The sequence below is a fragment of the Glycine max genome, chromosome 18 (assembly GCF_000004515.6).
Source record: "Glycine max cultivar Williams 82 chromosome 18, Glycine_max_v4.0, whole genome shotgun sequence".
Classification (NCBI taxonomy): Eukaryota; Viridiplantae; Streptophyta; class Magnoliopsida; order Fabales; family Fabaceae; genus Glycine; species Glycine max.
This window is the reverse complement of record NC_038254.2, coordinates 1,949,601-1,961,762: the sequence shown is the minus strand read 5'-3', so window position 1 is coordinate 1,961,762 and position 12,162 is coordinate 1,949,601. Positions and strand designations below refer to the sequence as shown.

The 12,162-nt window shown below is 34.9% G+C and overlaps 2 protein-coding genes across 5 annotated transcripts; both read left to right on the top strand.

Moving 5' to 3' along the window:
* The first annotated feature begins 646 nt into the window (after positions 1–646).
* Positions 647–4,776, top strand: LOC100812873 (N-(5'-phosphoribosyl)anthranilate isomerase 1, chloroplastic). Of its 4 annotated transcripts, none has more exons than XM_006601888.3 (6): positions 1,848–2,134; positions 2,499–2,643; positions 3,330–3,392; positions 3,620–3,984; positions 4,060–4,223; positions 4,327–4,776. In XM_006601888.3, the coding sequence occupies exons 2-6, from the start codon at positions 2,619–2,621 to the stop codon at positions 4,550–4,552; spliced, it is 843 nt and encodes a 280-aa protein (XP_006601951.1). In that variant the 5' UTR covers positions 1,848–2,134; positions 2,499–2,618; the 3' UTR covers positions 4,553–4,776. The 4 variants fall into 4 exon arrangements, with proteins under 4 accessions (XP_040867944.1, XP_006601951.1, XP_006601950.1 ...); XM_006601887.3 differs by having other exon boundaries at positions 2,443–2,643; XM_041012010.1 differs by lacking the exons at positions 1,848–2,134; positions 2,499–2,643 and adding an exon at positions 647–835.
* A 1,966-nt stretch (positions 4,777–6,742) lies between these two features.
* LOC100785597 (protein ESKIMO 1) lies at positions 6,743–10,573 on the top strand. The gene is made up of 5 exons (XM_003552790.5): positions 6,743–7,854; positions 7,978–8,149; positions 8,767–8,966; positions 9,111–9,269; positions 9,784–10,573. The coding sequence occupies exons 1-5, from the start codon at positions 7,316–7,318 to the stop codon at positions 10,133–10,135; spliced, it is 1,422 nt and encodes a 473-aa protein (XP_003552838.1). The 5' UTR covers positions 6,743–7,315; the 3' UTR covers positions 10,136–10,573.
* The last annotated feature ends 1,589 nt before the right edge of the window (positions 10,574–12,162 follow it).

The window sequence follows — 12,162 nt, the reverse complement described above, 5'->3', positions numbered from 1 at the left end:
ATCCTTCAACTCTTATCAAATCTCTAGCCTCTAAACTTTTAAAAAAAAACCTCCTAAATATTTGAATAAAAAATAAGAATTTAAGAGTTTTAGATAAAAGAAAATTAATGACCAAATCAAAGAACTTAGAGTATCAAATTTCACTTATTCACTTAATATAAATTAAAGAAGCCAAATGAGTAACTAAGTCAAAGCAGTAAGTACAAATGATATGAGCATTATTTAAAATTAAATCCTAATACACAAATGTAAATAACAGTGCTAACTAATAACTCAGTAAGATTGAGCTTTTTAAGATAGCATAGTATTGGGTACAATTTCTACTACTATACTTTCATTGTCATAAGCTCTCATCAAAGCATACCTTAGCCATGAAATAAGGTACTTTCCCCTCCCCTAGACTTTGATAATAAAAAACTGTATATTGCAGTTGAGAGTTTGTTTAGAACTAGATTGGTATGCCCGTGCTTCGAAAAAGCAAAACAGAGTCTGTTTTTTCAAAATGCAAAATAAAAAATAAAATAAAAAGGTTAGAGCATAGTTTTTGACACCTGGAACATTATTTTGGTGGCTGGACAGATTTATAAATACTATTTGATGACAGTAAGAGCCATGGATATTTGTTCAATTGAACCACCACCTAAGTGAATGACCTTATAGAGATCCTGGGAAGGAGAGCAGATATGAAGCAAGGAATTTACCCACAAAATTGAATCCTCAGCCAGAAGAAGTATGCCCAAGTGCCGAATGGAAGTGGTCTAGAACTACTGTAGTTTATGATGCTTCATCTGATCATCTCATTTCCTTTTTATCCCCTCTCTTTTTGGAAACATTGGTACAAAATTCTATTCTATTTCTTGCAAATTGATTTTGTAGTACTTTACTGTTGTCATTAGTATTGTTATAGCGCTCAACCCACATTCCCATGCTCACATCTTCCATTTTAAATTTAAACAGCTGCCATCAGAATATATATTTCAAGGTAAAATCTAGTCTAGATAAAAATTTAGTATCCTTATGTTGAGATAGGATGAAAGTAACAATATCACTAGAAATTATATATGCAGGCCCATTTGCATAAGGAGGATATACTTCTTCTGGCCATTCCTGCAACACCTCAGACTCGGAGAATGGAACAAGAACAATTTATAACGTTCTATGCTCTTGCCACCAAATGTATTTTAAACAAGCACAATAACTAAGGAAAAAGAGAACTTAATTACAAAACAGAACTATAATATGAAACACTACAAAGTGTCATCAAAAGTAGCAGAGTGACACTAGAGCACTAGCACAAAAATATAAAGTTGATCCAATGATGAAAAGAAAAGAAAAAGGAGAGAGTGCTTGTTTCCACTAATAAAAATTAACAATAATAACAATTAATATTTGTCAAAAAAAAAAAAAACAGAGCACTGGCGAGTTCCAGTAATATATTCATATGCTTACTAATTAGTAGTGATGGTATTGCTAAATCTTGAGTTTTTACCCCAACCTTTAGGACCTCATTTGGGCAAAACAAACATCATCCACACAAGTTGTCATGGCATCGAAGCAGTCGTCCTAGAGTTTCTATTCTCCCGTGTATATAAGGCAAAACAAACTTCACTCACACGTGTTAAGGGATGTAATAGGATATAAAGGGAATTAAAACCCTAATCTCTATATACGAGCTGCCAATTGATGGTTAAATTTTTTTAAAAAAATGCATATAATAAATGAAGTGCAAGAGAGAGATGGACACAAATAAAGATTATTGTATAAATTGTAGTATAAATAACATTTCTCTACTAAGAATCCAGCTTTCAATCCATTAGAATGTTAGGTTGGAACTGTGAAAAAAAAAATAGATAGCTTGTCTATGATTTCATAATAATTTGAGCATATATCAAATTATATAAATTTATTTAAAAAAGAAATTATATCATTTCAGGATTCTTGATATCATTTCAGGCTTGGTGCATTTGGTCCATTGCTATTTACATTTCCTTCTCTTTTTTCTCTTCACAAGGAAATACCCAAACTACCCACATCTTCACCTTCACCCTCCCCATGCTTACTTCTCTGTTCTAAACCCTTGCTTGAATCCCAGCGACGGGTTTATCACCGTTCCAAAGGGCCAAAATGCTTTCAGGTTTCTCGTTTTACCCATTTCATGTTAAATGGTACTCTCTGTTCAGTGTTTGTTACCTGGCATTCCACATGTTTGATGAATTCCCTACCTGAATTGATTTTGTGATAATCAAACAGTAGTTTGTTGCGAGACTCATTTATACTGTAGTGTAGGTACTGCATATGCATTGCATATGGTCGTGTTGCTGTAGACTGTTTGACTAGTTTCTCTGGATAGAAGAAGTAGAACAAAAGATTTATTGCTCTGTCAATTTGTAGGGATTGGAAATCCCCAAATTTCTTATATTCGGTGTTATCCTGTTCACACAGACATGATTTTTTATATTACCGTCATAAAAAAGAGTGTATCCCACGACTTCTCTTAGGTTAGTAACGTGACCACGAGCATTGTTCAACGAACAACCATTGAAGGCATACAAAGTATCAGTTCTCTCAGCCATTGAAGGCACGAATTTCGATCTGATTTCACGAAGCCCGAACCGAAAATGAGAAACCCAAGACCCCAAATTGGTAAATCTCTCTTTGCCAAATCTCAATTCTTAAATTTATCCCAAACCCAATTTCTAAACTCGCCCTAATTTCTAAACCCTGAACTCCAAATTCATAAATCTTTCTTCTTTTTCTTTTTGTGAATTCAGGTTGATCCAATACCCATTGCTCTATTAATTTCGAATTTTGACTCTCTTTTGCTTTACCACTTTGTCGCAATTCTCGTACCTGTCCCCTTTTATTGTTATTAAACTGGTTTAATTTTAAAAAATCAGTTCAAAAGTGGTTCATCAAACCAGTTCAGTTTAGAACCGGTTCAGTAAAGTGGATTGACTATTTGGATTAAAATCCAAACTGGTTAAATCGGTTCAGTTCGGATCAGATCGGTTTTTTAAAAAAACTGATCCATGCACAGGCCTATTTTCTAGTGGTAAAATGCTTAGTTATTAGTCATAAAAAATAGTTTTATAGACACGACCTTTGTTCTTTATAAATGCTCAGTTTCTTGACAATTATGTTAAGGCTGTGTTATATTTTATACATATATTTCAAATTTCAAATTTGTCTTGAGGCGTATGTCTATTTAAGCATTTTCAAGTTATCATCAGTGACAGAATTTTCCATGTACTTATGTCAAACTGAACAATTTTTTTATAAAAAAAAAGAGTTCTGCTGACCTTGCAAGGTTTGCTGTTCATTTTGTACAGGTTCAACCACTGGGAGTTACTTGCAACTTAGAGCTGCAAATATTCACAATAGACCAATTTCTGGTAGTCCAATTCTTTGTCCTTCTTCTTTAATAACATTTCCTTTGCATTTCAAAAATATAATTCTTTGTCCTTCTTCTGGTATACGTCTCAAGATTTGTGGAAACCAAAGTAGCACAATCCCCATGTGAACTTAATTTCATGTCTTTGCTTGCATTGACCATGCATGGTGACTAGGTCATAATTCATAATGGAGTCAATATTTAAATGTTTTAACGTGATTTCTGTAGGTTTAAGAGGAGAGAAGTTGCAATTTTCAAGTGTAAGGTTCTGTCTCAAGCATAAAGTTTCCTGCAAACTTACTGAAGTGGGAAATGATTCAAGCTCATCTAAGGAGCTTGGAAAGTGTCAACCTTTTGTTAAGATGTGTGGCATTGCTTCAGCTAAAGATGCTGCAATGGCAGCTGAAGCTGGTGCAAATTTTATTGGAATGATCATGTGGCCTAACTCAAAACGTTCTGTTTCGCTTTCTGTTGCAATGGAGATATCAAAAGTTGCAAGAGATTATGGAGCAGAGCCTGTGGGTGTATTTGTGGATGATGATTCTGAAACAATTCTAAGAGCTTCTGATGCAGCAAACCTTGAATTTGTTCAGGTAATTTTTGGCCCAAGGTTAATGTATGTTCCATGACAATCAAATGCTTAATTTTGTTATATTTGGACAATGCAGCTTCATGGACATGGTTCTCGGTTAGCTTTTCCGTCCTTAATTCAGGAAAATCGTGTAATATATGTTCTCCATGTAAATGAGGATGGAAGCCTTTTAAACACAATTTCTGATGAAGAGTGCTCTCTAGTTGATTGGGTCCTTGTAGATAGTGCAAAGGGTGGCAGGTAAAGGCATATATCTTGTATAGCTTAATGTCCATCTGCTCGTTAGATAATCTTCTTTTCCCTCTGCATGTTAATATCATAGAACTAATAAGACATTTTGCAGTGGTAAAGCATTCAATTGGGACCAGTTGAAACTGCCAAACATTAAAAGCAAGTATGGTTGGCTCTTAGCAGGAGGGATCCATCCTGAGAATGTTTCTGAGGCTCTATCTACTCTCAGGCCTGAAGGGGTGGATGTCAGCAGTGGCATTTGTGCATCAGATGGTATCCGTAAGGATCAATCAAGAATAGCTTCTTTCATGAATGCAGTGCATTCTTTTCAGTATTGATTTACCTTAAATTATTATGAGTCTCAAGAAAAGAAATATTGTGATTTGGAAAAATCCTCATGTTGTATTGTTGCAATTTTGTTTTCAAATCCGATTGTATATCTGAAGTTCTTCCTTGGGACCTGTTTTCTAGGCATGAGAATATTATAATGGCGGGGGACAATGCATCAGTACGATCTTTTATACAATTAATAAAAATCCGAATAAAAGTTTCTTTTCCTTTATTAGCTTACTTTTTCCTTGGAAAAATGGTAGTGTCTTGTAACATTTTTCCTGCTTATCACTACATACAACCTCATTGCAATTCTACTCTTATTGTTTTTAGAGTTGAACACCATGAAGACTCTCAAGTGCAACTAAACAAACTCATAAAACATGTCTAGGCACTTAAATGCCAAACATGGGAATCTACATGGTCTGACATCTTAAACGATTAAAAAGGATAATGTTATTTGCATATAAATTTTGTTTTTATTCTTAAACTACTTCATCATTAGATAATATTATTAAAAACACGTTCTTATATATTCTGCATATTTTTATTTTTTCAGATAAGTGAGAAGGTATTTCGTGAAATTTGGTTTGCAAATAACATAACACTGGGTAAATATCTATGCAACAAGAATTTGGGTTCTCTGGGAGTAAAGGGAAAACTACATATTGTTGACTCGTAATAATTAGTACATACTAGGTTATCTTGGAAGCTATTGAAATATCTCCCTGCAATGATTGACTCACGAGTCATGAGTGGTTGAACTACATCAAACTGCAGACGATGCGAGTTGGGCATGCATATTAATGCCAATGAAGTTGGAAATTGACGTGAAAAGTAGGATCTACTATGGGTTTTTTCTTGTGATTTCCCCCTCTGTACCGAAAAAGATAGACCTACCTCAAACTGAAAGCAAATTACCTGCATTTTAAAACAACCAGTGGACGTGTGACACGAGTTTTTGCTCATCCCCATGTCAATATCTGATCCACAATCTTTCACTGTTGGACACCATTGATATAATTTTAAGGGCTCCTTTCTGTCCTTATATCCTTGTTTATATTTCTGTTAGATAAGATTGGGTGATCATTTTTTTATATATTTATAGGGGGTAGTTAATCCTTTTACTTTTTGGATCAACCGTGTTTGTGCTTTTACCCTGTGAAGTTGCCACTTAGCTGTTATGATGAAAGTTGATCCGGGGGTGAAAAGAGATTGAAAGAGTGAACATGAAGGTGAGGAGGGAGATTTGGGGAGAACTGAGGAGAAGCTAACTTCGATGATTGGAGCAGTATGCCTTTGAAACTAAAACGAACACTCACATATATGTATGTGTTTTCTTGAAGCTTACCACTTTTATAGCTTTTCTTGCGTTGCATATTGCCTTAACTTGGAAAAAAAGCCATGTCCCCACCATCAAACTAACACACCCAATGGAAGTGAAGTTGGCAAGTAGATAACAATAAACAAGTGGCCGGTGTACTCAATACTCTTTATAAAAATCACAATGGATTCCTTAGCTTTTACTTTTCTCCAACATAAAGATACTGATAATTTGAATAATTGCTTTTAAAAAAGTATTACAGATTAATTAGCTTTAACGATTGTGATTTAGGTTAGGTTTATATGTTATGTCAAACACAACTAGTTGAACGACTAAACAGTGATAGTCTACAAAGAAGTTTTATCTCCAACCGTTAACGGAAAAGAAGAGGCTTATGCAGTTGCACTTGCACCAACTAGAAAGATGAAATATCCACGATCGTGATAAGAGGGGTGAGCTTGAGCAAATCGATCCAAATGGTTTGTGCATGGGGCCTGCCCATATAGAGGTAGACCTAATAAAAACAATTGTTTCCTTAAAAAGGTGGAAATAGGAGGCAGAGCAGAAAATATAAAACTGAGAGTTATAACAACTCTTTTAAGGATTCTAATATTCAAAAGTGGGGGAGTTGGAAATTATGAATGGGGGTATGCCTAAGTTTTATTACTAAAAAAAGCTTCTTTTAAATAATTAGATGAATACTAGAACTTAGAGAAATCAATATGTGATATATTTTCTTTATAAAGAATAAAGACCAAAATATATACATTTTCATAAACAAGGAAAAAACATTTAATTTTTAAAGACTAAAAGTAAATATTAGTTGGACTAGAAATATATAACAATTGACTTAACAGATTCTAGACTCTGGTGGGGGTTACACATAGCAGAACCTGCGCAACACTTTACCAAGAAAAGTGAAAAAGAAAAACCATTCTCTGACCATTAATGATCAAAGCACAGCCTTATGCAATCTGAAACTGAAAGATAATAACATTGTGTCTACCAAAGCACCTGAACTTCACCACACAACACATGCACCCTTTCAACTGATTCAGACTAGGACCAACTCTGAAGGCTTTGAGATCACTCTTCTCTCTCTCACGGTATTGTCTGAAAACGAGGGAGAAACGTTCAAAGCGGTTGTAAATGGATGATAGGCATTAAAAAAAATTCAGAACTTGGTAACGTGAGAAAGACAACCCTTCTTCACTTCACCAATACAACACCCTCTTCTGTCCCAGCTGTTTCTTCAAAGACAACACCCTTTCACCAACCCCAATTAAAACAAACACAACCTAATACTAAATTAGTAAATTATTCCAAAAAAATTTCTCTATCTCAATGTTGTTCATTTCTTTCTCTATATTTCCTCCCCTTTCTCCCCCCTCCTTGCACAGCATCGAACTAAAGCCTTTTGTTATCCATTCTTTTCTTTCTCTCTTCCATGCAGCCTCCTCGCCGCAAGAACAATAATCTTCCCAACTCAGAAACCTCAACAACAATGAAAGGCAAAAGGAACAGCAGCATCAGCATCTCCATTGTTGTGGTGGTGTTCTCCATATTCCTCTTTGGGGTCTTCATGTACAACGAGGACGTTAAGTCAATGGCCGAGTTCACTTTCTTGAGGCCTAAGGCTCAAGAAATCCAAGAAGAAACGGTTTCCAACAACAATTCAAGAACTCAACCAGAGAGAAACCGGGTCGAGGACTCCGAGGAATCTCAAGAACCGATTGATTTGAAAGCCGTTGTGGCAGAAGAGAAGATAGTGGAAGAGTATGAGGAAGAAAATGAAGAGGTTGTGTTGCCCCCAGAAGAGTGTGACTTGTTCACAGGAGAGTGGGTTTTTGATAACTTGACACACCCTTTGTACAAAGAAGACCAATGCGAATTCCTCACTTCACAAGTCACCTGCATGAGGAATGGAAGAAGTGATTCTCTCTATCAGAATTGGAGATGGCAGCCCAGAGATTGCTCTTTGCCCAAGTAACTACACACTACACACTTCAGTTCTTTCACTTTGTCTTCTCTTTTTCTAAATTCTGTCTCTTTGCTTTACTAATAATATTGTTATTAATTAATTGATCAAATTTGTACGAACTTATCAAGGTTCAAACCAAGACTTTTGCTTGAGAAGCTTAGAGGGAGGAGGCTTATGTTTGTTGGAGACTCACTGAACAGGAACCAGTGGGAATCAATGATTTGTCTGGTCCAGTCTGTTGTTCCTCAAGGCAAAAAAAGTTTGAGCAAGAATGGTTCTCTTTCTATCTTCACAATTGAGGTTCGTGTTTTTCCTTCATTGTTGTATTTTTTTTCCCACCAGTTTGAATCCCTGCTGAGAAAGTGTCCACGTTACTTAATTTTTTATGAAAAAGGATACGGATAAAAGTAGGGGAGATATGGCTGGCCATTTTTGTCGGCATAATTTGACATTAATGATTATTGATTAATCACGAGCCTAATATCAAGCTACTAAAGTGCTCCTCTTCATTAATTATGACTCTAATTGACTAGTAAAATGCAATCAGGATCATGGCGTGCCTCAATAGTGGACCACTGAATTAATTTTTTGACCAATTTAAATACAATTAAATACCAACTATATATTTATTATTTTGGGTTTTGTCTGCAAGCTCTGGCTTTGGAATATTGTACCAATCACCCGGTAATTAAGGAAGTATATATATATGTTGTGTCGTGGGATAAGGTGGACCTTATATGATTTTTTTATTAATGAAAACAAAGACAACAACGTCAAGGTTTATAACAACACACACTCTTGTTTAACCAACTAAGTTAGACCCCTTAAGTCATAATGGTGGCCCTTATATGATATTATAGCTTAGGCCCACTTGATCGAGTTGATTAATTAGTTAGCCGATGATTGTGTGTCTGCAGGATTACAATGCTACGGTGGAGTTCTACTGGGCACCGTTCCTTGTGGAGTCAAACTCAGATGATCCAAAGATGCACAGCATATTGAACCGTATTATCATGCCGGAATCAATTGAGAAGCATGCTGTGAATTGGAAGAATGTGGACTATCTGATCTTCAACACCTACATATGGTGGATGAATACTGCCACTATGAAAGTCTTGTAAGCATCACATATATATACTCACTCTAGTCCTATTCTTTATCCGTTCATATATATTGTATCTTATTTTTGGAGCAAAAAATCAAAGTGTGTGAATCTTATAAGTGTACGTTTTGTGTTTGTGGGGTGATGTATATGCAAAAGACGAGGGTCGTTTGATGAAGGATCCACGGAGTACGATGAAGTCCCTCGGCCAATAGCATATGGAAGAGTCCTCAACACATGGTCTAAATGGGTGGAAGACAACATTAATCCAAATCGCACCAAAGTTTTCTTCTCCAGCATGTCTCCTCTTCATATTAAGTAATGCTCAAACCTTAATCACTTTCTTCCTTTTCATTTATTTAGGGAAAAAAAGTGATTCTATGGTCAAAAACTATACAATTGCTTTTTGTAATACCAATAAGCGTGTCTAATTTTATTTAGCAGTTTGCTTTTTCATCACCTTTCATGCATATGGATTATTTCACTTTGCTGTCCCCAACCTAAGTAGTTGTGCACGGTCACTGTTTTGGCTCTGCTATAGGTTATCAAATTTGTCTCATTTATAAATAGCTGAACTGCTATAACAAATCCTCATGCAATCCTCAAAAACTACAATGTTATTATTTGTTGAATTGTTGTGCCATTAGGTGAAGCCTTCCTCTCTCTTATCTAATTAAATAGCATGATTGGTGTTTACACGTTACATCGTAGGTAGTTAGGTTGGTGACCCACTACTATTACCATGGTTGCAAAAGTTATAGTTTATTAATGTGTGCAACTTATGGATTAGGAATTTTAACATTTAATAATTTCCCCATATGTGACTTTGTAGGAGTGAGGCTTGGAACAATCCAGATGGTATAAAATGTGCTAAGGAGACCATACCAATTCTGAATATGTCAACAACATTACAAGTTGGCACAGATCGTCGACTTTTTGTGGTTGCCAACAATGTGACGCAATCAATGAAGGTGGTGCCAGTGAACTTCCTTAACATCACAACCTTATCAGAATTTAGAAAAGATGCACATACATCTGTTTACACCATACGCCAAGGCAAAATGTTAACTCCAGAACAACAAGCCGACCCTGCAACTTATGCAGATTGTATTCATTGGTGTCTACCTGGGTTACCTGATACATGGAATGAATTTCTTTACACACGTATCATCTCTCAATCTTGACCAACAGAGTATAACATATTTTCACATATCTTATTTTTTTTTCTCTTTACTTCCTCAATTTTCTATTTACATGATTGTTATACATTTTTCTCTTTTTACTTCAAAACATTTCTTCTCTTCGCTTCGTTGCCTCAACTTTTGTTAGTTTTGTCTCTATGCCCTTGTAAGTTGTAAATTTTCTTGAGACATTTTTTTTAGCTTTTTCTATTCTTGTAGATTGAGATCTAGGACTTGGGACTTATTTTTTAGTTTTTCCCCTTTTGTTTCCTCTTTGTGTCTCTTTGTTAAGCCAATTTGGCTGAGGTCGGAAGCACATCAAACAAATGAATTGTACAATGAATCCTTGAAGAGAAAATAAAGCATTCATACATTGAATGTGATTGGACTCTGGTACATCAACGTTTTATATATAAATGCTTCATTTATTTTATGTGTCAACTAATTTTATTTTACATATATGGTATCACATAAAAATAAAAATTGGAATGAAACTTAACTACTCAAATAATTTATGTAATCACCTTTTAAGGAATAAATTGTATCATTCTAAATTTAATGTTGATTCGGATCATAGTCGCGATTTCTTATTTTGACCTGTTAAGAGTGCATGTTAATAGCTTATAAATTACTTTCACTAGCTTACAAGCTAGTTTGATTAATAAACTTTTTTGGTTTAAATGAGAAAGAGAAATGAGAGATTTTAATGGAAGGAAGGGTTGGGGAGTTAGACAGATTTTGATTTAATATCATATTTGATTAAAAAGAGGGAAAACAGTGGAAGTAATCTTTTTCTTGTTTGATATCGTTAGCAAGTGTACCAATTTATTATAAGTAGTATAGTAAAACAGAGGTCCAAGTGTCAAATTTATGGAAACTTTGTTTGTACTTTAGATTGGTGCAAACCCAATTTTTAAGCAATTGAAAAGATTAGAAGAAATAAAGAATTGTAAGTGTGAAATTTAAAGGCAAAGGTAGAAGAGAAGAAAACAAGAAAAATAAACAATAGTTTGAATGCAAAAGATGAATTTAGAATGCAAATATGTTGGGGCCTAGCATGCCAAAACTTCTTATGATGCAATGTTAATAATTTTTTCTATCTAATATTATCCCAATTTCCACTCACATTTATTATAACACTCTATCTTTGATTTCCCGCATGAAGAGTCTAATTTATCTATTTTTTTCTCCCAAATTTCATTGCAAAGGTAAAAACAGTAAATTACATTAAGATTAAATATGCATAAAATAGACTAAACAAATATTACTCTATTTCTAGTAATGATTACATTTAGATGCCTTTTTTTTCTGTTCTTAGAAAATAACCATTTTCAATGCATTATCCCCTAAACACTAAATGAACATGGGTGATCAGACCATAATCAATAAACAAATAAGCACATAAAAGAACAATAAAAACTAGATTACATTAAATAGATAATAGGAAATAATTACATTACAAGAGTTGGTCTGCCAGGCTCCCGGATTTAGTCTCTTATCGCCATGGGAGATTTACACTTTAGGGGATGATATAGATAGAAGAAGGGAAGAAATGGATAAAAAAAAGAGAAGGGGGAATGACTATAGAAGGAGAGTTTCCCTTATTAGAGATGTTTAGGCTTTTGATGTATTCATTAGAGAGCTCTGATTCTTTGTGTGTCTTTCTCCTTTGCTTCCTACTCTTTTTATAGGCCTAAAGTAGCTTAAAATTCATGTGACCTCACGCTAAGCGGGCCTTCTCGGCTTAGCGAGTATGACGGTGATCACGCGCTTAGCGCGGGATTCGCGCTTTGCGCCTTTGGGCTTCTTTGTGAGCCTTCTTCGCGTTAAGCTTGAGCAGGCCGCTAAGTGAAGAGGCGCGCTGGACCTGTTTTGTGTGCTAAGCGAGCTGTTCCAATCTTTAACTTTTCCTTCAAGGTTTTTTCTTCACGTTTTTGCATCAATTTTCCTCCGAAACACTTGTAATTTTCTTCTTTTGAATCTTGCTAGTAAAACATTAACATGATATTAAATTCTTCATTATTTTATTA

Bases quoted from the DNA above. Each gene is read 5' to 3' on its own strand.
- LOC100812873 (XM_006601888.3), top strand. From the start codon at position 2,619: ATGAGAAACCCAAGACCCCAAATTG. The intron at 2,644-3,329 runs GTAAATCTCTCT...CATTTTGTACAG, and splicing joins AAACCCAAGACCCCAAATTG to GTTCAACCACTGGGAGTTAC. The intron at 4,224-4,326 runs GTAAAGGCATAT...GACATTTTGCAG, and splicing joins GATAGTGCAAAGGGTGGCAG to TGGTAAAGCATTCAATTGGG.
- LOC100785597 (XM_003552790.5), top strand. From the start codon at position 7,316: ATGCAGCCTCCTCGCCGCAAGAACAATAATCTTCCCAACTCAGAAACC. The intron at 8,150-8,766 runs GTTCGTGTTTTT...GTGTGTCTGCAG, and splicing joins TTTCTATCTTCACAATTGAG to GATTACAATGCTACGGTGGA. The intron at 8,967-9,110 runs GTAAGCATCACA...TATATGCAAAAG, and splicing joins ACTGCCACTATGAAAGTCTT to ACGAGGGTCGTTTGATGAAG.